The sequence below is a fragment of the Rhinolophus ferrumequinum genome, chromosome 19 (genome assembly GCF_004115265.2).
Source record: "Rhinolophus ferrumequinum isolate MPI-CBG mRhiFer1 chromosome 19, mRhiFer1_v1.p, whole genome shotgun sequence".
Taxonomy (NCBI): Eukaryota; Metazoa; Chordata; class Mammalia; order Chiroptera; family Rhinolophidae; genus Rhinolophus; species Rhinolophus ferrumequinum.
The window spans coordinates 17,581,788-17,607,160 of NC_046302.1; the positions used below are offsets into that span (position 1 = coordinate 17,581,788).

General features: G+C 36.1%; 1 protein-coding gene across 1 annotated transcript in view; it reads left to right on the plus strand.

Annotated features, from left to right (window-relative positions):
* MIB1 (MIB E3 ubiquitin protein ligase 1) overlaps window positions 1-25,373 on the plus strand; it is a 109,413-nt gene that overhangs the window by 17,384 nt on the left and 66,656 nt on the right. The window contains exons 2-6 of the mRNA XM_033087096.1: window positions 7,458-7,629; window positions 9,653-9,782; window positions 17,064-17,168; window positions 19,333-19,399; window positions 20,719-20,923. Coding sequence (XP_032942987.1) covers window positions 7,458-7,629; window positions 9,653-9,782; window positions 17,064-17,168; window positions 19,333-19,399; window positions 20,719-20,923 — 679 coding nt within the window. The remainder of the gene's footprint in view (window positions 1-7,457; window positions 7,630-9,652; window positions 9,783-17,063; window positions 17,169-19,332; window positions 19,400-20,718; window positions 20,924-25,373) is intronic.

The window sequence follows — 25,373 nt, forward strand, 5'->3', positions numbered from 1 at the left end:
ATTTTTAAATTTTTTGAGAAACCTCCATATTGTTTTCCACAGTTGCCGCGCCCTTTACAATCTCACCAACAGTGCGTGGGGGTTCCCTTTTCTCCACATTTTTGCCACCACTTGTTTGTTGATTTATTGACGATAGCCATTCTGACAGGTGTGAGATATCTTATTGTGGTTTTAGTTTGCATTTCTCTTATGATTAGTGACATTGAGCATTTTTTCATATGTCTGTTGGCCATCTGTATGTCCTCTTTAGAGAAATGTCTATTCAGGTCCTCTGCCCATTTTTCAATTGGATTGTTTGCTTTTTGGTGTTGAGCTGTATGAGTTTTATAGATTTTGGGTATTAACACCTTATCAGATGTATGATTGACAAATACCTTCTCTCACTTAGTAGGATGTCTGTGTTTTGTTGATGGTTTCCTTTGCTGTGCAAAAACTTTTTAGTTTGATGTAGTCCCATTTGTTTATTTTTTCTTCTATTTCCTTTGAGGAGATACATCAGTAAAAATATTACTAAAGGTAATGTTTGAGAGTTTACTGCCTATGTTTTCTTCTAGGAGTTTTATAGTATTATGTCTTACATTTAAGTTTCATTATTTTTGCATGTATCAGTCCAGTTTTCCCAGCATTATTTATTGAATAGACTGTTTTTACTTCAGTGTATATCCTTGTTTGTCATGGATTAAGTGACCATATATGCATGGATTTATTTCTTGGCTCTATTCTGTGCTATTGATCTGTGTGTTTTTATGCAAATACCATGATGTTTTCATTACTATAGCCTTATAGTATAGTTTGGTATCAGGTAGTGTGATATCTCCAGCTTTGCTCTTCTTTCTCAAGATGGCTGTAGCTATTCAGGGTCTTTTATGGTTCCACACAAACTTCAGGATTATTTGTCCTGGTTCTGTGAAAAATGCCATTGGTATTTTGATAGGGATTGCATTGAATCTATAGATTGCTTTGGGTAGTATGGACATTTTAACTATATTAATTTTTCCTTTCCGTGAGCATGGTATGTACTTCCATTTATTTATATCCTCTTTAATTTCTCTCTTAAATGTCTTATGATTTTCTAAGTACAGATCTTTTACTTCCTTGGTTGAATTTAATCCTAGGTATTTTATTTTTTTGATGCAATTGTAAATAGGACTGTTTCTTAATTTCTCTTTCTGATAGTTTGTTATTGGTGTATAAAAATGCAACTGATTTCTAAATATTAATTTTGTATTCTGCTACTTTACTAAATTCATTTATCAGTTCTAATAGTTTTTTGGTGGAAGCTTTTGTGTTCTCTCTATATAGTATCATGTCATCTACAAATAATAACAATTTTACTTCCTCCTTTCCAATTTGGATACCTTTTCTTTCTTTTTCTTCTCTGATTGTTGGGGCTGGGACTTCCAGTACTATGTTGAATAAAAGTGGTGAAGGTGGACATTGTTGTCTTGTTCCTGATCTTAAGGGGGATGCTTTTAGTTTTTCCTTGTTGAGTAAAATGTTATCTGTAGGTTTGTCCTATACAGCCTTTATTATGTTGATATATGTTTCTTCTATTCCCACTTTGCTGAGGTTTTTATCATTAATGGATGCTGAATTTTGTCAAACACTTTTTCTACATCAATTGGTCATATGATTTTTTTCATTTTGTTTATGTGGTATATGATGATAATTGATTTGCAGATATCGAACCAGTTTTGCATACCAGGAATAAGTCTTTTGATTGTGATGTATGATATTTTTAATGTATTGCTGAATTTGGTTTGCTATTTTGTTGAGAATTTTGCATCTATGTTCATTAGAGATAACAGCCTATAATTTTATTTTTTTGTAATGTCTTTGCTTTTGGAATCAGGGTAATGGTGGCCACCTCATAGAATGAGCTTGGGAACCACCCCTTCTCTTGAAATTTTTCGAATAGTTCGAGAAAAATAGGTGTTAATTTTTTTTTGAATGCTTGGTAAAATTCACCTATAAAGCTATCTGTTCCAGAACTTTTATTTGTTGGGAGCTTGTTGATTACTAATTTGATTTCGTTAGTAGAAATTGATCAGTTCAAATTTTCTGTTTCTTCTTGGTTCAGCCTTGGAAGATTGTATACTTCTAGGAATTTATCCCTTTCTTCCTTCCAGATTGTCCAATTTGTTGGCGTATAATTGTTCATAGTATTTTCTTATGTTTTGTTTGTATTTCTGTGGTGTCCGTTGTCACATCTCATTTTTCATTTCTGATTTTATTTATTTGGGTCCTCTTTTTTTCTTGATGAGTCTGGTGAAAGGTTTATCAATTTTGTATATCTTTTCAAAGAACCAGCTCTTGGTTTCATTGATCTTTTGTATTATTTATTTCATTTATTTCTACTCTGATATGTATTATTTCCTTCCTTGTAATCATTTTAGTCTTTGTTTGCTGTTCTTTTTCCAGTTCCCTTAGGGGTAAAGTTAGATGAGATTTCTCTTGTTTCTTGAGGTGGGCCTGCATTGCTATGAATTTCCCACTGAGGACTCATTTTGCTGTGTCGCATAGATTTTGGGTCATTGTGTTTTCCTTTTATATTTGTGTCAAGGTGTATTTTGATTTCTTCCTTGATCTTATTGTTAATCCATTCATTATTTAGCAGCATGTTATTTAGTCTCTATGTGTCTGTGTTTTTCAGTTGTTTTTTTTTTTTGGTAATCGATTTCTAGTTTCATACCATTATGGTCAGAGAAGACACTTGATGTAATTTCAATTTTCTTAAATTTATTGAGACTTGTTTTGTGGCCTGATGTGTATCTTAGAAAATGTTCCATGTGCACTTGAAAAGAATGTATATTATGTTGCTTTGGCGTGAAATGCTCTAAAAATATTGATTAAATCCATCTGGTCTACTGTGTCATTTAAGGCTTCTGTTTCCTTTTTGATTTTCTCTCTGGAAGATCTGTCCATTGGTGTCAGTGGAGTGTTAAAAGTCCCCTACTATGATTGTGTTACTGTCAATCTCTCCCTTTATGTTCGTCAACATTTGTTTTATATATTTAGGTGTTCCTATGTTGGGTGCATAGATGTTTACTAGAGTTTTGTCTTCCTGTTGGATTGATCCCTTTATCATTATATAATGTCTTTCTTTGTCTCTTATTATACCCTTCATTTTAAAGTCTATTTTATTTGATATACATATTGCTAGCCCAGCTTTTTTGTTTGTTTCCATTTGTGTGAAATACCTTTTTCCATTCTTTTACTTTCATTCTATATGTGTCTTTTGATCTGAGGTGGGTCTCCTGTTGATAGTATATATGAACGAGTATATGGTTCTGGTTTTCTTGTCCATGCAGCTAACCTGTGTCTTTTGATTGGAGCATTTAATCTAATTACGTGATTATTGATAGGTACATAGTTATTGCCGTTTTATTATTCTATTGATCTTTTGTTTGTTTGCTACCCCCCTTTTTTTAAAGTTTTTTTTTTTTGTTTTGTTTTGTTTTTAATTGGGGAAGGGGAACAGGACCTTATTGGGGAACAGTGTGTACTTCTGGGACTTTTGCATGTCAAGTTGTTGTCCTTTCAGTCTTAGTTGTGGAGGGTGTGGCTCAGTTCCAGGTCCAGTTGCCGTTGCTAGTTGCAGGGGGCACAGCCCACCATCCCTTGCGGGAGTCGAACTGGCAACCTTGTGGTTGAGAGCCCGCGCTCCAACCAACTGAGCCATCTGGTCACCTGGGAGCTGAGTGGCAGCTCATTGACTTCATTCTAGTTGCAGAGGGTGCAGCTTGCTGGCCCGTGTGGGAATCAAACCGGCAGCCCAGTTGCCCAGAGCTCCCGCTCTAACCAACTGAGCCACCCATCTGCCCCCTGCTTTTCCCCCTTCTTAAAGTAGTTCTTTTAACATTTCTTGTAATACTAGCCTGGTGGTAATGAATTCCTTTGTTTTTTTGTTGTTTGGGACGTTCTTTATCTCTCCCTCAATTTTAAATGGTAGCCTTGCTGGATAGAGGAGTCTTGATTATAGGCCCTTATTTTTCATTACTTTGACTGTTTCCTGCCACTCCCTTCTGGCCTGCAAAGTTTCTGTTGAGAAATCAACTGACCATCTTATGGGAGCTCCCTTATAAGTAACTAGTTGTCTTTCTCTTGCTACTTCTAGGATTCCCTCTTTGTCTTTAACCTTTGCCATTTTAATTATGTGTCTTGGTGTGGGCCTGTTTGAGTTTTTCATGTTTGGGACTCTGTACTTCCTGGGCTTGTGTGTCTATTTACTTCACCAGGTTAGGGAAGTTTTCAGTCAGTTTTTCAAGTAGGTTCTTGATTCCTTGCTCCCTCTCTTCTTCTGGTACCCCTATGATGTGAATGTTGTTACACAAACTATCTTCATTTTTTTGTTTTTATTCCATTTTTATTGTACTGGTTGGGTGTTTTCTGCTGATCTGATCCTCTGCTTCATGTAATCTATTGTTGATTGCTTCTAGTGTATTCTTTGTTTCAGTTATTGTATTTATTTCTGACTGGTTCTTTTTAATGGTTTTTATGTCCTTCTTTATCTTTACTATGTCTTCATTGACGATCTCACTAAGTTCCTTCGGCATTGGTATCACCAGCGTTTTAAACTTTGTCTCAGGTAAGTTGGTTGCCTCTATTTCATTTAGTTACTTTTCTGGAGTTTCTCTTGTTCCTTTATTTGGGACATGTTTCTTTGTTTCCTCATTTTGGCTGCCTTGCTGTGTTTGCTTTTATGTATTAGGTAGTTCTCTTATGTCTTAGTTTTTGCCAGGTGGCCTTATGTAGTAAGTAGGTGTCCTGTGTGGCCAGGTGGTGCAGTCTCTCTGATCATCTGTGCATGTGTTCCAGAAGTGTCCCTTGTCTGTGTTGTGTGTATTCTCCTGTTGTGGTTGAGCTTTAATTGCTTTCGGTGCATCAGTGGATGGGCTTGACTCTCAGTCTGATGGCTGTGAGGATTGACTATGCCCACAGCGTATGAGCTGCTGTGTGGGGGCTGACCCCTCAGATGGGGATTCACCCAAGTGGGCTCTTGAGCCTGTTGATACCACCATTTGGGTGTGCCACTTGTGGAGATAATCCAGTAGTGCTCTGGTGTGATGTGAGTCGGGCCTTTGGGTGTGTTGTTTCTTGTGCCTCTTGGGAGGGGCTCCTGTGCAGGCCAGTTTCAGCCTTGGCTGTGACTGGCCTGGCTGGGTACCTGGTAGGAGTTACAAAGCTGTATGAAATTAGCTGTTGTCTGTGTTCGACCTGGAGGCATGTTGGGCGTGGTCTTGCTGTTAACCGAGGTTGGCTGCTACCATTATGGAGCCCGGGGCAGCTTAGCAAAAGGCCCTGGGCCCTCTAGGCCTGTTGCCACCTGTCAGCTACCCATAGAGCTCAGCGGCTGAAAGAGCCTCTTTAAGTGCATGGGCCTGGCTGGTTGACCCAGTGTTGACATTGTCACCAGTGATGCCACCTGATTTGTGTGGGAGGCAGGGTTCCAGGAGTCACAGGATGTGGCCAGTTGGTTTTACAATGTTAATGCAGGTTCAGCTTTTGTGCTGATGAAGAGCCTATGGCCACTCTGCAAAATGCCCAAGGTGGTGCTGCCAGCCACACCACTTGATTTGGGCCTGAAGATCCCTGAGAGCTGCCCAAGAAGGGCTGCAGTGTGAGCTGGGGTCGACTGCCTGCCACTGAAAATTTCCCAGGCCTCCGCAGGATGTCTGTTGCTACAAACCTCCCACAGCTTGCAGGCCAGGGCTGGCTGCCCAGGAGGCTAGGCTGCCCCAGGCAGTACTGCTGGGTGGGTTCCAAGAGATTCACCAAAGGGGTGTACACACATGTGGATTTTACCAGCACAATCTCAAATTTGGCTAAGTGAGGGCTCAGTGGGTGAAAGGGTGAAAGATGGTCCTCTCCTGTAGGTTACATGTGGGGTGGCTTCTCACAGGGATAATGGAGACTGTCTCTCTCTAGCCCTCGCCATGAAGCCACACAGCTCAGTCTTTCCCTGTATGTTTCTGGAGCCTCTCGAGTCACCATCCCTCTGCCGGAGCCCAGGGTGAGTGCCTGTGAATGAGTGAGTCTGTGTGCAGGCTGTTTAAGTGGATGTTTGGGTTCCAGCCACTTTCTGTTTCATCAAGATGGACAGACAGAATCCTAGTTGATTTTCTCTTCCAGATGTTGTGGGGACTGTCTTCCTGGCACAAGACACCTGTACTTAGGAGCCCAGTGTGAGGCTGGGACACCTCATTCTTCAGGGGGTACTTCTGCTGCTGAAGTGTCCTCCCTGTACTCAACCACTACCTGTGGGTTTGGGGTCAGCCTGTTTTGCATCTCCCCACCGCCTACCAGTTTCAATATGGTTTCTTCTTTATATCCTTAGTTGTAGGGGTTCTGTTCAGCTGGTCTTCAGTTGTTTCTCACGGTTGATTGTTCTATAATTCAGTTGTCATTTTCTGTGATCCTGGGACGTGGCAGGCATAATGTTCACCTATTCCGCCATCTTGCACCGTCTAGTCCAAGTGCTTATTTTCTTTTTCTAGAGATTTTTACTTCTTATTCCTTAAGGAAAAAACAAAAAACATAAAAACCAACTAAAACAAACTCAACTATAGTATATTGTTACCCTTTAAACTGGGAAATTGCTTCTAGTATGTTTCCTCGAAAATAAGACCTAGCTGGACAATCAGCTGTAATGCGTCTTTTGGAGCAAAAATTAATATAAGACCATGTCTTATATTACATATTGTACAAGACCCGGTCTTATAGTAATCATTTTCTGAAGTTGATTGTTTATGGGGACAAAGTTGTTAATGCCTAGAGATAGATACTTAAGTTAATTGATAGTTTGTTTCTACGATATCATGAGGATAAAATTGTCTTTTCTTTTTAGTAATTATTAACTTGGAGAATAGGTTCAAATTCCTCAAAAGATTCCTGAGTGTTTGAAGTCTGAAACATCTACTTGGTGTTAAAGCAGGAGTGTCCAAACTGTGGCCCGCGGGCCAACTGCGGCTCACAGTCCATTTGTAATTGGCCCGCAGCAAATTCCAAAAATATATTTAGTTTACTTAAAAAAACCAGGTGAGGCAATACGTACTTCACCTCGAGTGAGTGGCCCGGCTGTTTGTGTATTTTACCGCATATGGCCCTTGGTAAAAAACGTTGAAAAAAGTTTGGACACCCTGTGTTAAAGGATTCTTTCTCTGGATTGAACCTAGGTTTCAGTTTGTGGAGGAGAACAGGAAAGTGCTACTGAAAAGTGTTCCTACTAATGATGAAAAGAAGGGATAGAAAATACTTAGTCTGTAATTTGTGCTTATTAAAATATTTGCAGTCTTATCATGTAACTACGTATAGTCTATTTGAAATATTATTTCCTGCTTTACTGAAACGCATTGTAAAATGCTATGCTTGTATTGCTTGTATTTTTCTCTTTAGGGAATAATATTCAAGTAAGTAATACCTGTAATTAATGTAAGCATATATTCTTGTTTTAATAGGCATCAAGCATGATGGAACCATGTGTGATACCTGCCGTCAACAACCAATCATTGGCATACGATGGAAGTGTGCAGAGTGTACAAATTATGATTTGTGCACAGTTTGTTATCATGGAGATAAACATCATTTAAGGCATCGCTTCTATAGAATTACTACACCAGGAAGTGAGCGGTATGGGAAGTAATTTTTTCTTTAGTTGTAATTCCTTGTTAGTGTTAAATTTTTTATACTATGCAGCCTTAGAAATAGGATTAGGAAAGCTTCTGAGAGCTTCTTTAGGCAAGAGGTAGCAGATAAAAGGCTAGATATGGACCAGGCCTGCCATATAGCAAGAAAAGAGCTCTCTGAAGATGGAACTATACGTGTTTTTCCCAGACGGTATGGGCTCTTCTTTCTCTCTTGCAGAACCTTAGTGCAGCTCAGTGTTTGGAAATGCAAGGGCAGCGCAAGAAAGACTGATTATTTTCTTCTTGCCATGCCTTCTGTTCTATTAATTGCTACCACTACGGCCCATTGATTGAGTCAAGAAGCATTTATTAAGACTTTGGGGTAGCTACTGGGCTTTTGCAAATTTGAAGATAAATAAAGCACAGTATTCTTTCGTTTACAAGAATAAAGTTTACAAGTTAAGGGGCTATTTGATCAACAGTGATTATCATGTGATATTTTGGACTCTGCACAGAGAGATGTATTAAGTGTCTTAGGAGCAAGAGAGAGGAGTATTAACTGTGAATGGGTGCAGAGTTTCAGGTAATTTCGTCTTATGTAGATATGGATATACATAGCAGTAAGAATGTAGCCAGTCTAAGGAGGCAGCAGGAGTAGTAGAAAATGGATTTTGGTGTCATAGTGTCTCAGTTCAAATCATGATCCTGTCATTTATTAATTAAGCAATTTTAAACAAGTTACTTATTTTTGTCTTTTGGTTACAGTTTTTGAAGTTAGAATATAATAAAGACATTCTAAAAGCGAATTGGATAATGAGATAAACGTAGAAAAACAAAAGAACCTCTCTCCCCCCAAATCTTTTTATGAATGAGAAGGATTGTAGAAGAATAAGGGATTGGTGGCCTTGGAGAACACAGCTGGTCCAGATGGTTGAGTTTAGAATCTTTTTCAAGGTCCATAATCTTCTGTAGGTATGTAATATGTTGAAGACAGGTTAGTGTAGGTCAAATCCAGGCCACAGATGTATTTTACTTGGCATATAAAGTGCTCTTATTTTTGAGCAATTGTTAACCTTTTGAAATCGGGTGATTTCACACAAAAATGAAAGCTTATAAATTCTTAATGCACACACTCCCTCCCATCCACCCACCCACCCCAGAAGACTCAATGCTGAACCTCCATTTGTTCATAGCAAGAGTTGGCCGAAACACAGGAGCACCTGTACCCTTGAGACAAATCACGCTCTTGAGTTCACCAAAGTCCCTACGACTCCCTGTTGTCTTCCTAAGCCTGAGGTCAAGTGCCACTTGCCTGCCATTTGTCGTATCTGTGGTGCTATCTTTCTTAGGCCTTCATTATATTATGTGCCTGACAGTTGTAGGGATTTGAGTTTTCCATCTCTAAAGTAGTGAAGAATATGATATCCTGAAGTGGTTAGACTGGGTTCACATGTGGATTCCATTACCACGTAACGTTTGTAACCTTTGGTAAATTACTTAACACTTTCAGACTCAGTTTCCTTCATTGTAAAATGGATAATATAAACATACCCTCCTCTTAAGGAATGCAACAGACCGTACACTTCTGTAAGTGCTTGAATGTTGAAAGTCTCAGTAAACATTAGCTGTTTATATTATTCCACCTCCTACTGTCACCATTGTCGTCACCACCTCTGGAATGTGGAAGGTATTCCTGTAACATGCTATATTAACCAGAACAAGGAAAAATCGTTTGTTTTCAAAATAACCTTTTATATAATCTAATTTTAAAAAATAAATTATTGGGGCGGCTGGTTAGCTCAGTTTGTAAGAGCGCCATGCTCTTAACAACAAGGTTGCCTGTTCAATCCCCACATGAGCCACTGTGAGCTGCGCCCTCCACAACTAGGTTGAACTTGACTTGGACCTGATGGGTCCTGAAAACACACACTTAAATAAATAAAAGTTAAAAAACAATTAAAAAATAATAAATAAATTATTGTTACCTACTTTTCTATAAATTTGAAAATAAATAATTTTATTTTTAGGGTTCTGTTAGAGTCTCGTAGAAAATCTAAGAAGATTACAGCCAGAGGGATCTTTGCAGGTGCCAGAGTGGTACGAGGAGTAGACTGGCAGTGGGAAGATCAGGATGGAGGAAATGGACGTAGGGGAAAGGTAAAATTTTTTTCTTAAAATTTTTTCGTCATGTGATTCTAGAATATATAGTATGTTCAGGAAATTTTATTACTACAATTGAATTTCTTGGCCCATTTTTTTCCTATGCAATTTTTAAAAATCTTCATTTCCCTTTTTTTTTGAAAGAAAAAAGATTGTTCCTGCTCTGTTGTAAATATTAGCATTTCTTGAGAAGATTGTTGGGTAGATTTTACCTTTCTTTCCACTTTAGGCTTTATATTGCCATTTTGTGCCCAGAATGCCTTCTGAACATCCTGTTTGGGCCAGCCCTCCATAAGCTGTAGCTCATGTTCTCCATTTTCTTGCTATTAACGTTTCCTTTAAATTTACTTGTTTTGTATTCCATTTCCTCAAGGACCTTAATTTAACTCTGTTACCCTTCTTAGGTAGTTTGTAGGGCTGTCTAGGGCTCAATTATACCAGTTATTCTGAAGGAAATTTTGTAGAGCATGTTTCACTGGGGTGGGATAGCCAGAGATTCTAGGCTAAGTGGGTTGTGGTTTTATTCATTTTGGATTTTATGTTGCTTTTGCTGATTATTGATTCATTGATTTAGTCAATAAATATTGAATGTGTATATTCTGTGTTATGCTAGATGTACTGAAATGAGGAACATTTCACAATTGAGACTTAAATGTCAGTCATTATCAGTCACACTGTTACTTTCTTGAAGAATTGTCTTTGGCAATGAGGAATGATGATTTTAAAGTCTGTGTCATCTGAGGAACTCCTCACAGGAACTTGAAAGCCTCTGTTGTACTACTTGGTGCTATATAGATTCTTTTGAAGTTAAGAATTTTAAATGTTTTTTTCAAATAGATGTTTTCTAAAGTCAGAGTATTTTATATTGATTTCATTTTAAGATATAAGGTCTAATTTTAATGTTTGGAAGCCAGAGAGATATATTTTAGCCATTATATTTCAAGTACTTTGATATTTATTAAGGAAGCAAACTTTTGCTTTAAAAAATATTCAGTAAATATTAATTTAATACTTATTATGTGCAGGGTTCTGTTCCAAGCATCAGGGATATAGCAATAAAGAAAAGACACAAAGTTCCTATTCTCCTGAAATCTGTGTTTGAATTAGGGGAGACAGACAAAAAATAGGAATATAAATTATGTGACTGTTGGTGTTACCTGTGAATTTGCAGCATTGGTATCACTTGGCAGCTTGTTAGAAATGTAGTAGGTCCCCTTTCTCCTAGACCTTCTAAGTGAAGTTCTTCATTTTAACAAGATCCCTAAGTCATTTATATGCACATTAAAGTTTGAGAAGCACTGTGCTAAAAAGCAAAATAGGGTAGTGTGAACTTGGAAAAGGTGCCACCTCTAGATGAATGGAGTGCTATGGGGACATGCTTGGCAAAGCAATGGCAGAGAAAGGCACTCCTTTGGGGGAGGGGGCATAGGAATAGCCTTGCTGCAGCACATGGGATCTTGGTAAGAGGAACTTGGGCTAGATGCCAGCCCCTGCTCTCCTCACTGGTGAGGCCCCTTGTGCAGTGAACAACTTTCACAATCATTTATAGCAGTCCTGTGTCACATGGGAACGTTTAAAATGTACAAAGTATGGTCAAACAATATGGTGAATGTTTAAATAAAAATATTTATTACTGTAAAAGTCACATTGCCATTAATCCCCCTCAAAATACACCCCTCGCTTTGAACACACTTATCGCATCATTCTTGCCAGTTTCTGAAGCAGTTCTGGAAGTCGTCTTTTTTGAGTGTCTTTAGTTGTGCTGTTGTGGCTGCCTCAATGTCCTGAATCAGTGCAAAATGTTTACCTTTCATGGTCATTTTGACTTTGGGGAAGAAGTTGCATGGTGCCAGATCCGGTGGATAAGGTGGATGAGGACACACCATAATGGTTTTATTTGACAGAAATTGCCGTATACCAGAAGTGATGTGTGATACCGAGTATGAGTGTTGTCATGATGGAGGATGATTTACAGCACACTTTAAAATACTCCATAGCTCTGAACAAGTTGAAAATGGTCACATATTGTTACTAAGGTTTGATGGGCCTCTTCCTATTGAGGATCCTTGCCTTTACGTTGGATGCAGCCAGCAGCAGCATTCACCGTATGTTTTTTATCACAACGGAAAGGCTCCATGTCACATATCGCTTCGGCAATTTCTGTCAAATCAAAACATTACAGTGTGTTCTCATCCACCTTATTCACCGGATCTGGCACCATGCGACTTCTGGCTTTTCCTCAAAGTCAAAATGACCATGAAAGGTACTGTATTTTTCCGTGTATAATGCACTTCTGTGTATAATGTGCACCCATGTTTTGGGCCCAAACTTTCAGGGAAAAAAATCTTTCGTTTTAATTTCTTAATTCAAATATTTGTCTACATTTAGGTACTTGTTTTTTGTATTATAAAGGAATTTCAGCACTTATTTTTTTTACTTCTTATGGTACAAGACATTTTATGTAACAAATAATTACAACACACAAGAACAGATAAAAGGTACAAGAAATTTTATGTACCAGTAACCAATTTTCGATATTTATGCATCATAGAAGGCCAAGAACTCTTCGTTGTTGCAAGTTCATTGTAAGTTCAATAAAACCGATTATTGTATTTGGGGTATTATTTTGCATATAGATATCATTGTTGATTTCTACAGTTACATTTTTAACTCACAAGCGTAAATAAAATAATTAAAAACATTTATATAGATACAGAATTAGTACTACTCATGTATAATGCGCACCCTTATTTTTCCCTCACAAATTTGGGCAAAAATACCCAGCAAAATGTGGTAAACATTTTGAATCGATTCAGGACATCGAGGCAGCCATGGCAGCGCAACTAAAGACACACGAAAGAGAATTTGCAGAACTGCTTCAGAAAGTGGCAAGAATGATGGGATAAGTGTGTGCATAGCGAGCGGGAGTGTTTTGAGGAAGGTTAATGGCAATGTGTCTTTTACTGTAATAAAATTATTTTATTTAAACATTCATCATAGTTTATGATCACATCTCGTATGTAAAAGTTTAAAGAATAGTAATAAAATGAGCACTTTTCCCACTATGTAGATTAAAAAATAGAATGTTATAAGTACCTTTAAAAGCTTTCTGTTTTACCCATTCCCAGCTGTAAGCCCTCCCACCCCGATTTTTTGCTGTTATTATTTCATTGTTTTTCTTTATTGTTTCATGACTTAGTGCTATGTCCTACATTTAAGATTCAATTTTTGACAAACCAAGTAGCAAGCACAAATCTGGCTATTCTAAGGATGCTGCCACTTTTAGATGAAAGCTCCCAGGAAAATATAAAACTGAATAGAGTGCCTGGATAACCTGTCTTGCTTCCCTGGGAATTTTTAGGAGTCCTGGGGTAGTCAGTGGGCAAGGTCATTAGGGAGTCCTGGGAAACAAGGCTCAACACAGGGCATCAGGCAGGGCAGATATAAGGGCCAGGTGCTGGGCACTGGGCAGGAATATGTTCAGAGGGAATGGATTACTATGTATTGTTTGCTTCTAAACTTAGCATGATCTGCCTCAAAGTTTTAGGAGTAGGTCAAAAGCAGAATATTCTGTAGGGTGAGTTGAGATACCTCAGCTGATCTAGGTGACAGGGAATTGAGGGTGGAGGAGAGAGTGGGAACTTCATCATTACATAGTCCAACAAGCCAAATACACTTTGAGAAATTTGGGTTAGGCTCACTTGGGCAGTGTCGTCAGGTCAATAAAGGCAGTGGGGGATCTTGCTGATAGAGCCTTCAACATTGGCCTGTGAATTACATGGCTGTGATTTGTGTAGATTGCCCTTATCGCCTGGTGCCCAGCAGTCATCCTGGAAACCCCCTTTGATGGATGCCTTTGCATCCTGGCTGGCTCGCTTGTCTGTATCTCATTACATCATCTTACTTAGCTTATTCTTTCCTTTGGTAGAATATACATTGTAGTAACTTTTTCTGAAAGAGTTCATGAGAGGTAAAATTTTAATACTTTCATTCTAAGTATTTTTTAATTTTATATTCTTCCCCATTCTTAGTTATATGATTAGGAGGTTGAAAATTCTTTCTTCATCAGCTTTTGAGGGCAGCTTTTTAAAATCTGAAAGCACATAAATGGAACTTTCTTGGCTTTTCTTATATTGGCACTCTTGGGTGATAAAAAGTAGGCATTCTTGAAGCTGAGACAAAGTCATCAGTATTACATTTTTGATTTGTTACAATTCAATACATGTTGCATTTTGAGAACAAAATGAGGAAAAATAAATGAAACAATCTTGCACATTTGACTCTGAGTGAGGGAACTTTATGTAATAAGTCTTCAAGGTAACATTGTTTAAGGACATGTTTGAGAACCAGCATAATTTATATTGTTTGACTTTTGTTTTTTTACCGTGTGTGTGTGTGTGTGTGTGTGTGTGTGTGTGTGTGAATGAAGAAAGTTTTTTTAAGTCCCCTTTTCCTTTCAATGCTGGCTGCTGTGTCCCTGTCCCCTCATATAACCCTTATGAATAGTCTATAGCAGGGGTGTCCAAACTGTGGCCCGCGGGCCAACTGTGGTCCGCAATCCATTGTTAATTGGCCCGCAGCAAATTCCCAAAATATATTTAGTATACTTAAATAAACCAGGTGGGGCAATACGTACTTCACCTCGAGTGAGTGGCCCGGCTGTTTGTGTATTTTACCGCATATGGCCCTTGGTGAAAAAACGTTGAAAAAAGTTTTGACACCCCTGGTCTATAGTATATTTTTTTCTTATATCTCTTTCTCTCTCTTTTTTTTTGAGGTTCAAGATTCCCACCCTACCCTCATTACTACATGTGCTCAACCATATGGCTAACAGTAACTATATTAAGGGAGTATACACCAACGCAGGCTGATGTTGCAATATTCATGCAATCTATGGCACACCACTCTTACCATGATTTGCATGGTGAAGACATTGTTCACACAAAAAAGTAAACGTGAAGTGTAGTCTTCGGCAAACATGATGTAAAGACATCATGGAAGTGAATAGTATATTCTTAAAGGGTTTCTTAAGAACCACTACCTATGTTCCTATGTTAGTATTTTAAGACTTTTTATTTTACAAATGCTTTTGAATATGTATCAATTAAGTGTTTCATATGGGTACACTAGATATATTTTTCTTTTTAAAAGAACTTTATTATGGAAAATTTCAAACATACATTAGAGTAGAAAGAATAGTGTAACAAATTCCCATGCACCCATCACCCAACTTAAAAAATTATCAACATTTTTTTTTTAAATGCCATTTATTTGTTGAAGAAACCAGGTTCTTTGGATTTGGCCGATTGATTCTTTATGATATTTTAAAACTTATTCCTCTAACCCTTGTATTCTTATAAACTAGTTGTTAGATGTAGAGGCTTGATTAGGTTCAGGTTTAGTTTTATTTTGGCAACAGTACCTCATAAGTGGTGCTGTGTACTTTCCATTGTATCACATCAGGAGTCATATAAAGTCTGATTATCGTATTAGTGATATTAAGATTAAAGATGATCAATGGATGCAGGTATGGTCAGTTTGATCCTTTATAGAGTTTCTCAGCTACCTTTTAGCTAATGGTTTTAGCATCCATTCTGCGCGTACTTCTTAATCAGGATTCGAAGTAGAAAATTGATAGTAGTTATTTTCTTATGCTTTCTACTTTGTTTCCTCTTCAATAATCAAATCATATTAAAAATGAAGGAATTTCATTTAGTGATTCAGAGCTTGACTAACGAACTTGCTTATATCCCAAGTAATTTGAAACTTAGCATAAAGTCGATTAAAATAAAATTTGTAGTCTTTATTTTTAGTTAGTCAAATGCTTTTTGTCCCCCTTATAAAAATAGACATTTAATCTAGCATTGCATTTTTTAAAACAAAGGAAGCAGAATCTGACTGTATTAGAATCAGAAGGAACTTTTTCCTAAAGATTGTGTATTTCACTTTAGAATATTAGAAACTTGCTTTGTAAGGTTATACAGTGGTTAGCTGTGAAAATCATAAAGCAAAGCAAGGCTATGATGGACTCTAAATTCAGGGTGGTAGTTACCTCTGTTAGGAGACAAAAGGGTGGGATTGATCAGGGGAAAAGTACTGGTAATATTCTTTCTCTTAGGCCGGTGTTCACTTCATTTTAAAATTATTTTTTAAAGTTTACATATTTTATATTTTTTAATGTATAATTTATTTCAAAATTGAAAAGAATGGACTCATTTACCAACAATTTGAAATATTTCTCAAATAGTTGATTAAATGTTAAACATAAAAGCTTTATCTCTACAAAAGCACCACAAAGTACGTAGCTGCCAAAATTATTCATTAGTTACAGGGTTAAAAATGAAAGAGTCATTATATATCTTATTTGAAATAATAGTCCGTTTTTAAGGCCATGTCTCAAAAATTATATTTATCATCCATTCTAAATAACTATGAAGGACGGCTGATCATAAGTATCAAGATAGAGAAAAGTAGTCAATTGCACATGCAACTTTCCAATCTTAACTGTCGACTGGTTTACGTGAGAATACCCCAGTTTAGTGCTCATTGTATATCATTTTTGTGTAGTTGATTCTTGGCCCTTAAGCAATAGTAACCCCAGTTTTTTTTTTTTTTTTTTTTTAAATATTGAATGAGTTTATGAATCCTCCTGGTGGCATGCGTGGTGTAGAGATTATGTCTGGGTTTCCATTGTAAGCATGATGATGTAGCTTAGATGGCCTGCTTTGGGGGCCAACTGAGGGAACTGCTGGAGGAACAAGATCAGTCACGTCTTCTTGAACATTGCCATTGAGCCTTGTGCTTGTCAAGCTTTTAGCTGACCAGGGAGCAGGTTGATCTTGAATCATTCTGGGTATTTGGTCAAAGATTTCAGGTTTTGTGTTGAATAATGAATGGGTTTAAAAGACTACAATGTTCATAAAAGGAACTCTTTAAGAGTAAAGATTTTATCACCCAATGCATTTTAATTTAAAAAAAGGTAAAGATTTAAAATTTTGTATTGAATTGTGTATTTTCTGATAAACTATTGTAATCACTAAGCCTCCCAATTTAAAATTTCTACAGTGGTTTTAGAAAGTACCTTATAATTCTGGAAAAATACCTCTAATTATAATTCAGTTATATATTAAGAGTGACATATTTAACAAATAAGTATTTTTCATTATCCTGTTTCACAGGATGATAGCTTAAACTATTTTTAAGATATAAACATAATTAAAAGAACTAACCTTTCCCCTTGCTTTTTTAAAAAATTCTTTTCTTAAAAAATGCCCTTAGGTAACGGAAATCCAAGACTGGAGTGCATCAAGCCCACATAGCGCGGCATATGTTCTCTGGGATAACGGTGCTAAGAACCTTTACAGAGTGGGCTTTGAAGGCATGGTAAGTAGTAAGAACCACAGAAGAGGAAAATACTGAGTGGGTGAAGGAAGGGAAATAAAAATAGCCCTTATTTTTTTCTTTTGTCATCTCTTTTGGTCAGAATACAGCCATCTGAATCATGAATATGCAATAAGATGGAAAATCTATGAAGAGAACATTTAATAAACTTTACATTTTTACACTTGATCTTAGCCGAAAGGCCGAGAAGCGATAAACTTTGCATTTTTACTACATTTGTTTGAACTGTTTAATAGTCAATCTGATTTTACCTTCAGTTAATGTTTGGGTAACTTAGTATATATTGATTGTATGGAGCTGATTCCTTAAATGCAAGTCGGGTTTATTTACTAATACCAAAAAGATGTAGAATCATCTGTTAGGCTGCTGCTTGGCATGGACATGGAGAATAGTGTTATAATGAGGTTTTTATGGTATATTTGTATCTTAGGCTTTGGTGGCTGATAAAAATGAATTACAATAGGTGTTAAGTTATTTTTAAGAAGATTTTTTCCCCCACTGTATTTTAAAAGTGTAGTGTTGATAATTGAAAATGATCGACCTAGAAACACTTTGAATTACTTAAGTGTTCAGGAGAATAATATGGTTTATTCAATGGATTGCTCTGTATTTCTGCTCTTCACGGATCATTGTTCAAATGATGACCTCAACTATTTAATTTATAGAGTATAATTAAACATGATATTAATGCCAATATGTGCCTTTTATATTTTTTCCATCTTGAATACATTCATTGAAAGAATTCTTTAAATTTCACTTTTTTTCAACTGTTTTATGTCCCTCGTTAAGAAGGTAAAAATGTCCCGCTGTCCCTTTGCTTTAATTTATTCCATTTGTATATAAAAGCCAACCATGTGAATCTAAACAAATACTTTACTTGCCAGTATTTATAATTGTATATAGCATTGGTTATCAATTTTTCATTACTATCTTCATGCCTCTCCATTTTTAAATTGTGGATTTTTGTAGGATGCTGACTACTTATTAACTTGCTTCAAATGAAGCCTTACGTGCTGTATGTGCTCAGGTACTTAATATGTATTATATCTAGAGATTGGTTCCATTCTTTTTTGATGGCTGAGTAGTACTCCTTAGTATGGTTATGCCATTATTTATTTAGTGAGATTTCTGTTGATAGGTATCTGGGGTTTTTTTTTTCATTGTTGCAAGCAGTGTTTCAACAAGTATCCTTGTACATACCTCTCTGCACATTTATAGGTATATTTCCTTAGGATAGATTCCTAGAAGTGAAATTGTTGGGTTCAATATTACAGTAAAACAATTTGATCATAGTGTCTTTTTTGGTGAGGATTTAGCTAAATGTGATGCTCTAATGGCAAAGGAGTTATAAAAGATTTGGGTTTTGTGCGTGCATGGGTGTGTGTGTGTGTGTATGTGTGTGTGTGTAAAGGAGCGCCTTTCCTTGATAGAATAAGTATATACTGATTAACTGTTATACAAACGTACGTACATCTATCTATCTATATATCAGGTACTATTAGGCACTTTTAAGTAAACCTACTTTTTCACAGTAGCTCCCAAGGTTGTTCTTCTAAGTTTACATTTTCTTACTTTTTCAGTATACGACCACTGCCTCCCAATTCAGATACTTAAATAATAATTTATTTTCTTATACAAGCTAAGTGGGAACGAACTTGAGTAAACCGAGTTATGGTGAAGTAAGGACTAAAGTTGATGTAAATAGGAAAATTAACTGGATAAGGAATCAAAAGACTGTTTGCTTCTATATCCCATAAAATTGATTGGAAAGATCAAATGAGTTGAATTCTTTTTTGGTGAAAGTATCTTTAAATTGGAATGTGTTATGTATGTATACTTTAAATCTATGTATTTGTTAGAGTCCCCCCCTTTTTAGCATGTTTCTGAAAATATTATAATGGTAAAGATTCAGGCATTTCAATTTTGACCTTTAAAAGAAGCTAAAAGTAAATAAAGTATGTCCTATCTGTAGATCAGGTTTATAGTTTTTGGTGGGTGCTTTAGAAAGCAATGTTTAGTATACCTGTTAACCCAGAGCTACTCTTCCGCTGAGGGTATGTTTTGAATGAATATTTTTGCCTATTCTAGGTACTGAGCTATACTTGAAGTTTTCAAGGGTGATTTTTCTGGTTTCTTTTCTTCTTAGTCTGATCTGAAGTGTGTCCAGGATGCCAAAGGAGGTTCTTTCTACAGAGATCACTGCCCTGTGTTAGGTGAGTTAGCAGACTAGAGAAAATTACTGAATAATGGGTCAGAGATCATGGAATCAGACAAACACTTAAATTGGATTTTTTTAAAAGTTAGTTACCATTAAAGCTATTTCAAAGAATACTTTTTTGTTTTATTTTTGTTTTAAAGAATTTCATCTCTTTAAATGATTTATGTAGACACTGAGCTGTCATATCTTGTGAATTGATATGCCATTTATGTCATAAAGTATTTGAAACTTATCTTTTAAGCATAAACTTACAGTGTTGAAAAATTTTGTGTTAGATTATCAATGTTAGATCTCTTACAATATAGTAAATGGGATCTGACAATTTAAAACTTATAAATTCCTTAGAATTTCTGTAAAATTGCCTTCTTATTATAAGAACAGCTCCAAGATTAAGGTAATATAATAAATATAATTTCACATATCATTAAAATAAAAGAACAAGAAAACCAAAACTACCGTCATTTTATAAATTCTTTATTGTTGTCATGATGAACATTTACCACATTCTTTTAATAAGCCTTTAGTCTCTGAATGCTTTCCTTTCTGATGTGAACTCTGTGTTCCTCTTTCCAAATCATTGGATTTGCCTGTTTGTCAAAAAGTGCTGTTTTCTTGCAGCATACCTTATTTTTAAAAAGGCGAATGTCAAAGAAATACTTCTTTTTGATGAGATCATCCATTTCTCTTGCTTTCAGAAACTTTCTTGTTTTGTGTCTTGCCTTCGCAAGAAAAGTATAGAATCAACATACACATTTTGGTTCCCTCATCGTAGTGTTTTATGATCATGAATCCTTTATCCCAGAATTTGCTTTGAAAATAATCTAGGGAATGGACTCTGAAATATTTAAAAATATTTAGGTAAAAATCACAAAAACCCTTGGTAAAAAATAGTATTAAGCACTTCAGATTAAAAAGTAGTTTCAGGTTTCTCTTTAATTAAAGTTAGTTATTCTGGCTCTGATGCGGTGATAATTAACAAGTCATCCAGGCAGAAAAGTCAATTTTTTCAGCATCCAGAACTTTGTGTTCTGATATAAGGTTGCATAGTCTTTTACAGATTCTGCTCCTGTTCAATCATTGTTATAAATCATAACATTATTTCAATTTTTCAGTCTGATATTTGTTTTGTTGTCTTTTTAAAAGATCTCTAGCTCTAGAATCTGATACAGTATATTCTCAAAACATTTTAAGATAATATGGTAATTAAAACTAAAAACCTAGAGCTTGTTCTTGTTTAAAAATAATGCAGTTGCATGTTGTTGCTGTGACTTTTTGTTCTCTCTCTCTTTTTTAAATCTACTCCCTCCTTTACAGGTGAACAAAATGGCAACAGGAATCCTGGTGGATTGCAGATTGGTGACCTGGTAAATATAGATCTTGACCTAGAAATTGTACAGTCTTTGCAGCACGGTCATGGAGGATGGACTGATGGCATGTTTGAGACTTTGACTACAACTGGAACTGTTTGTGGCATTGATGAAGATCATGACATTGTGGTACAGTATCCAAGTGGCAATAGGTTGGTGATATTTTTTAATTTTCAGTAATGGCAAATAAAGTTAGTACTGTGTTTCCCCGAAAATAAGACCTAGCCAGACAATCGGCTCAAATGTGTCTTTTGGAGCAAAAATTAATGTAAGACCCGGTCTTATTTTAATTAATATAATATAATACTGGGTCTTATATTAATTTTTGCTACAAAAGATGCATTAGAACCCATTGTCCGGCTAGGATTTTCGGGGAAACACGATATATAGAGTAAAGAGCTTTAAAGAAAGCAAATAATGTGATATAACCAAAGACTCTTTAAAATGAGCTCTTAGTAGATAAAAATCCAGAATATGTTGGGAAGGTGGAGGGGAACAAATAAGAACAGAGAGAGACAGACAGAATTTATATGAATGATACAATGTTTGTGCACTTTATTTTCCTTCAGGGAGCAGAATACATTGTATCATAATTAGGTGGAAGTATAGCAAAAGTTCGGTGTTGGTAATGGACCCTGTCAGTCTATCCTGAATAAAAAGGATAGTATTAAAACTCCCCTGGCCGGTATCTCCAGGGTTAGATCTTGGTAACACAGCTCTCTCTTGCCACAGACACATACACACACACTAATCCCTATCAGCAACATAGAATTGCATGCATTTTCTCACTTCTCTTCCTTTGCACATATCACTCTCTCCATGCAGAATACCCTTTCCTCCTTTTCTCCCTCTTTCTCTGGAATAAGTCCTCTGCGTCCTATAAATACTGAGTTTATATACTTTGGGAATCTCCTCTCTCCTTCCGCCTCCCCTCATGTATACATATGTTACTCGTCTGTTTAAGTTTCCTATTATCTATTAAAATGGTTACTTATTTGATCTTGAGGTGGTGAGTTTCTTGGAGGCTGGGCCTTAGCCCTAAAGGCTAAAATATATCCAACTTACTTGTATATGGTATTTTAAAGAAAAAGCAGTAGTTAAAAAATTGAATAATTGTCAAACTTTATTACTAGCATCTACATAAAGAAACTCTCTGAGGATATTTAGGGGAGGGATTAAATAGGGAATGAGAAAAATTAAATTGCTTACCAAAGTATAGAATTAGTTCTAATTGTGTTCATATAACATGATTATATCAGGGGGCACAGAACAAGCATTTGACAAATCCAACACCCTTACATAAAACTCTAAACTATGACCAGAAGGGAACTGGAAGCCTGATAAAGGGCATCTATGAAAAACCCACAGCTAACGTCATACTCAATGGTGAAAGACTAAGTGCTTTTCCTTTAAGACCAGGAACAAAACAAGATTGTTCTCCCCACTTCTGTTTAATATTGCCCTAGAGAATCTAGCTAGGACAGTTAGGTAAGAAAAAGAAAAAGTCAAATCATCTCTGTTTGCAGGTAATATGATTTTATGTACAGGAAAACGTAAGGAATCCACAAAACTATTAGAACTAATAAATGATTTCAGCGAAGTTACAGGATACAAGATAAATATAGAAAAATCAGTTGTATTTCTGTATACTAGCAATGAAGAACCTAAAAATGAAATTAAGAACACAATTCCATTTATAATATCATGAGATAGAATAAAATACTTAAGAATAAATTTAGCCCCAAGAGTACAAGATTTGTACACTGAAAACTGTAAAACATTTTAAAGGAAATTAAAGAAGTCATAAATAAATGGAAATATATCTCATGTTTATGGATGGGAAGATTTAATATTGTTTAGATGGTGTATTAGTTTCCTAGTGTTGCCATAACAAATTTCCACAAATGGGTAGCTTAAAACGGCAGAAATTTATTCTTTCACAATTCTGGAGACTAGAAGTCTAAAGGAAAGGTTTTGGCAAGATTGGGATCTTTTGGGGGGGCTCAAAGGGAGAATCTATTCTATTCCTTTCTCCTACCTTCTGGTGCTTGCCGGCAGTCTTCCGTGTGCCCTGGCTTTTGTAGATGCCTTTCTCTGTCTCTGTCTTCACTGGCCTTCTCCCCTGTGAATCTGTGTGTCTTTGTGTCTTCATTTGACTTTTTTTTCTCCCTGAGTACAAATTTTATTTTCAAATGCATTCAAATCAATTTCTAGTCAAGTTCAGACAGTTCTAGAGAGATCGTTTGAGACTGAGAGCCACATAAATAATCCCTCAGTCTACTGTTTTTGTTAAGCCATTATTGGTAGCTTAACAATCCATGAGCGAAGAACCTTGAGGAGACAGAAGGAAGTTAGCTGAACTCATGGAAATTCTATAATCTTTTACATAGAAAATAATCAAAAGCTATTTTCACATGACCTTATAAGGATACCAATCATTGGATTTAGGGGACTACCCTAACCAGACCTCATTTTAACTTGATTAAATCTGTAAAGAACCTATTTCTAAATATGGTCACATTCAGAGATATCAGGGATTGGGATGTCAGTGTACCTTTTTGAGGAATGTAATCTAACCTATAACAGATGGCAGTATTCACCAAACTAATCAACAGATTCAGCATGATCCCTATCAAAATCCTAGAGTGTTTTTTTTACAGAAATTGGTGGACTGATCCTAAAATTCATATAGAAATTCAAGGGATCCAGAAGAGCCAAATCAGTTTGAAAGAGAACAGAGTTTGGAGGACTTACATTTTCTTATTTCAAAATTTACCACAAAGCTACAGTAACCACTGTATTACTCACATAAGGATGGACATGTAGATTGATGGAATAGAATTGAGAGTCCAGAAACAAGCCCTTGCATATAAGGTCAGTTGATTTTTGACAAGGGTCCAGGACAGTTCAATAGAAGAAAGAATAGTTTTTTTCAACAAATGGTGCTGACAGTATATACAAATACCAAATCATTATGTTGTACACCTGAAACTAATATAATGTTTAATGTCAATTATCCCTTAATTAAAAAATAAAGCTACAATTAAAAAACGATGTTGAAACAACTGGATATCAACATGCAAAAGAATGAAATTGACCCCTGCTAAACACCGTATGAAATATTAAGTCAAAGTGGGTCACAGATCTAAATTTAAGAGCTAAAACTATAAAACTCTTAGAACAAAACAGGCATAAATTTTCATGACATTGGATTAGGCAGCGGTTTCTTAGGTATGACCCCCAAAGCAGAAACAACCAAAGAAAATGAATAAATTGGACTTCATCAAAATGAAAAACTTCTGTGTTTCAAAGGAAACTATCAAGAAAGTGAAAAAGACAACCCATGGAATGGGAGAAAATATTTTCAAATCATATGTCTGATTAGGAACTTGTATCTTACAACTCAATAAAAAAAAGTAACCCAATTGAAAAATGGGCAAAGGATTTGGATATTTTCCCAAAGAAGATACAGAGATGACCAATAAGCTCACTGTATTGTTTGCTAGGGCTGCCATAACAAAATACCACAGACTGGGTTGCTTAAACCACAGAAATTTGTTGTCTTGCAGTTCTGAAGGATGAAAGTCTCAGATCAAGGTGCCCTCAGGGTTGGTTTCTGGTGTGACTACTTCCTGGCTTGTAGACGGCTGCCTTCTCACTGTGTCCTCACATGGCCTTTTCTCCGTGCATGCTCAGAGCGAAATCTCTGGTACCTCTTCCTATTCTTATGAGGTCTCTGATCCTATTGGATTAGCATCCTATGTTTATGACCTCATTTAACCTTAATTATCTCCTTAAAAGCCCTATCTCCAAATACAGTCACATTAGGACTTCAACATAAAGAATTTTGGAGGGACACAATTCATTCTATACATATACCTATGAAAAGAGCTTCAACACTAGTAGTTGAAAATAAGCAAATCCATCAAAACAGAAAGTGTACAACTGGTTGTTAGGGGCTAGGGAGGGGTTAAATGCAGAGTGACTGCTAGTCATTATGAGGTATCTTTCTGTGGTAATGACAATGAAATAAGATAATGGTAGTTGGTTATACAACTCTGTGAATATACTAAAAACCACTGGATTACACACTTTAAATGAGTGAATTGTATGGTATGTGAATTTTATAAAGCTGTTAATAAAAAAGGACAAACTTTTAACATAAATTAAGTTCAGATTAGTTATATAATAACACATTTTGTGTTAAATATTATCTTGTTAGGTTAACACAAGTTAGGATTATTACTAACAGAATTCTTTCTTTTTCAAAATTCTTCTTTGGACAATGGTGTTAAAGAGTAGTAATGACATTTGAGTTCTAGAAAATAATATTTTTATTTTTTATTTATTCAATGAAAATTTGTTAAGTACTAATTTATTAAGTACTGTGTTAGGCCCTGGGATTAGTGCTAGAATTACAAAGACAGTTAAGACGTGGTCCCCTGCTTTGAAGGGGTTTCCCTTTTAGTTTGGTAGACAAAACCGGAAATAACTATTAAAATGTTGTAAGTAATTATGATAGGTGAGCATTCAGGGTATTATTCTAAAGGTACAAAAGAAGAGTGGTCATTTCATCTGGGCAAATCATAGAGAACTTCAGAG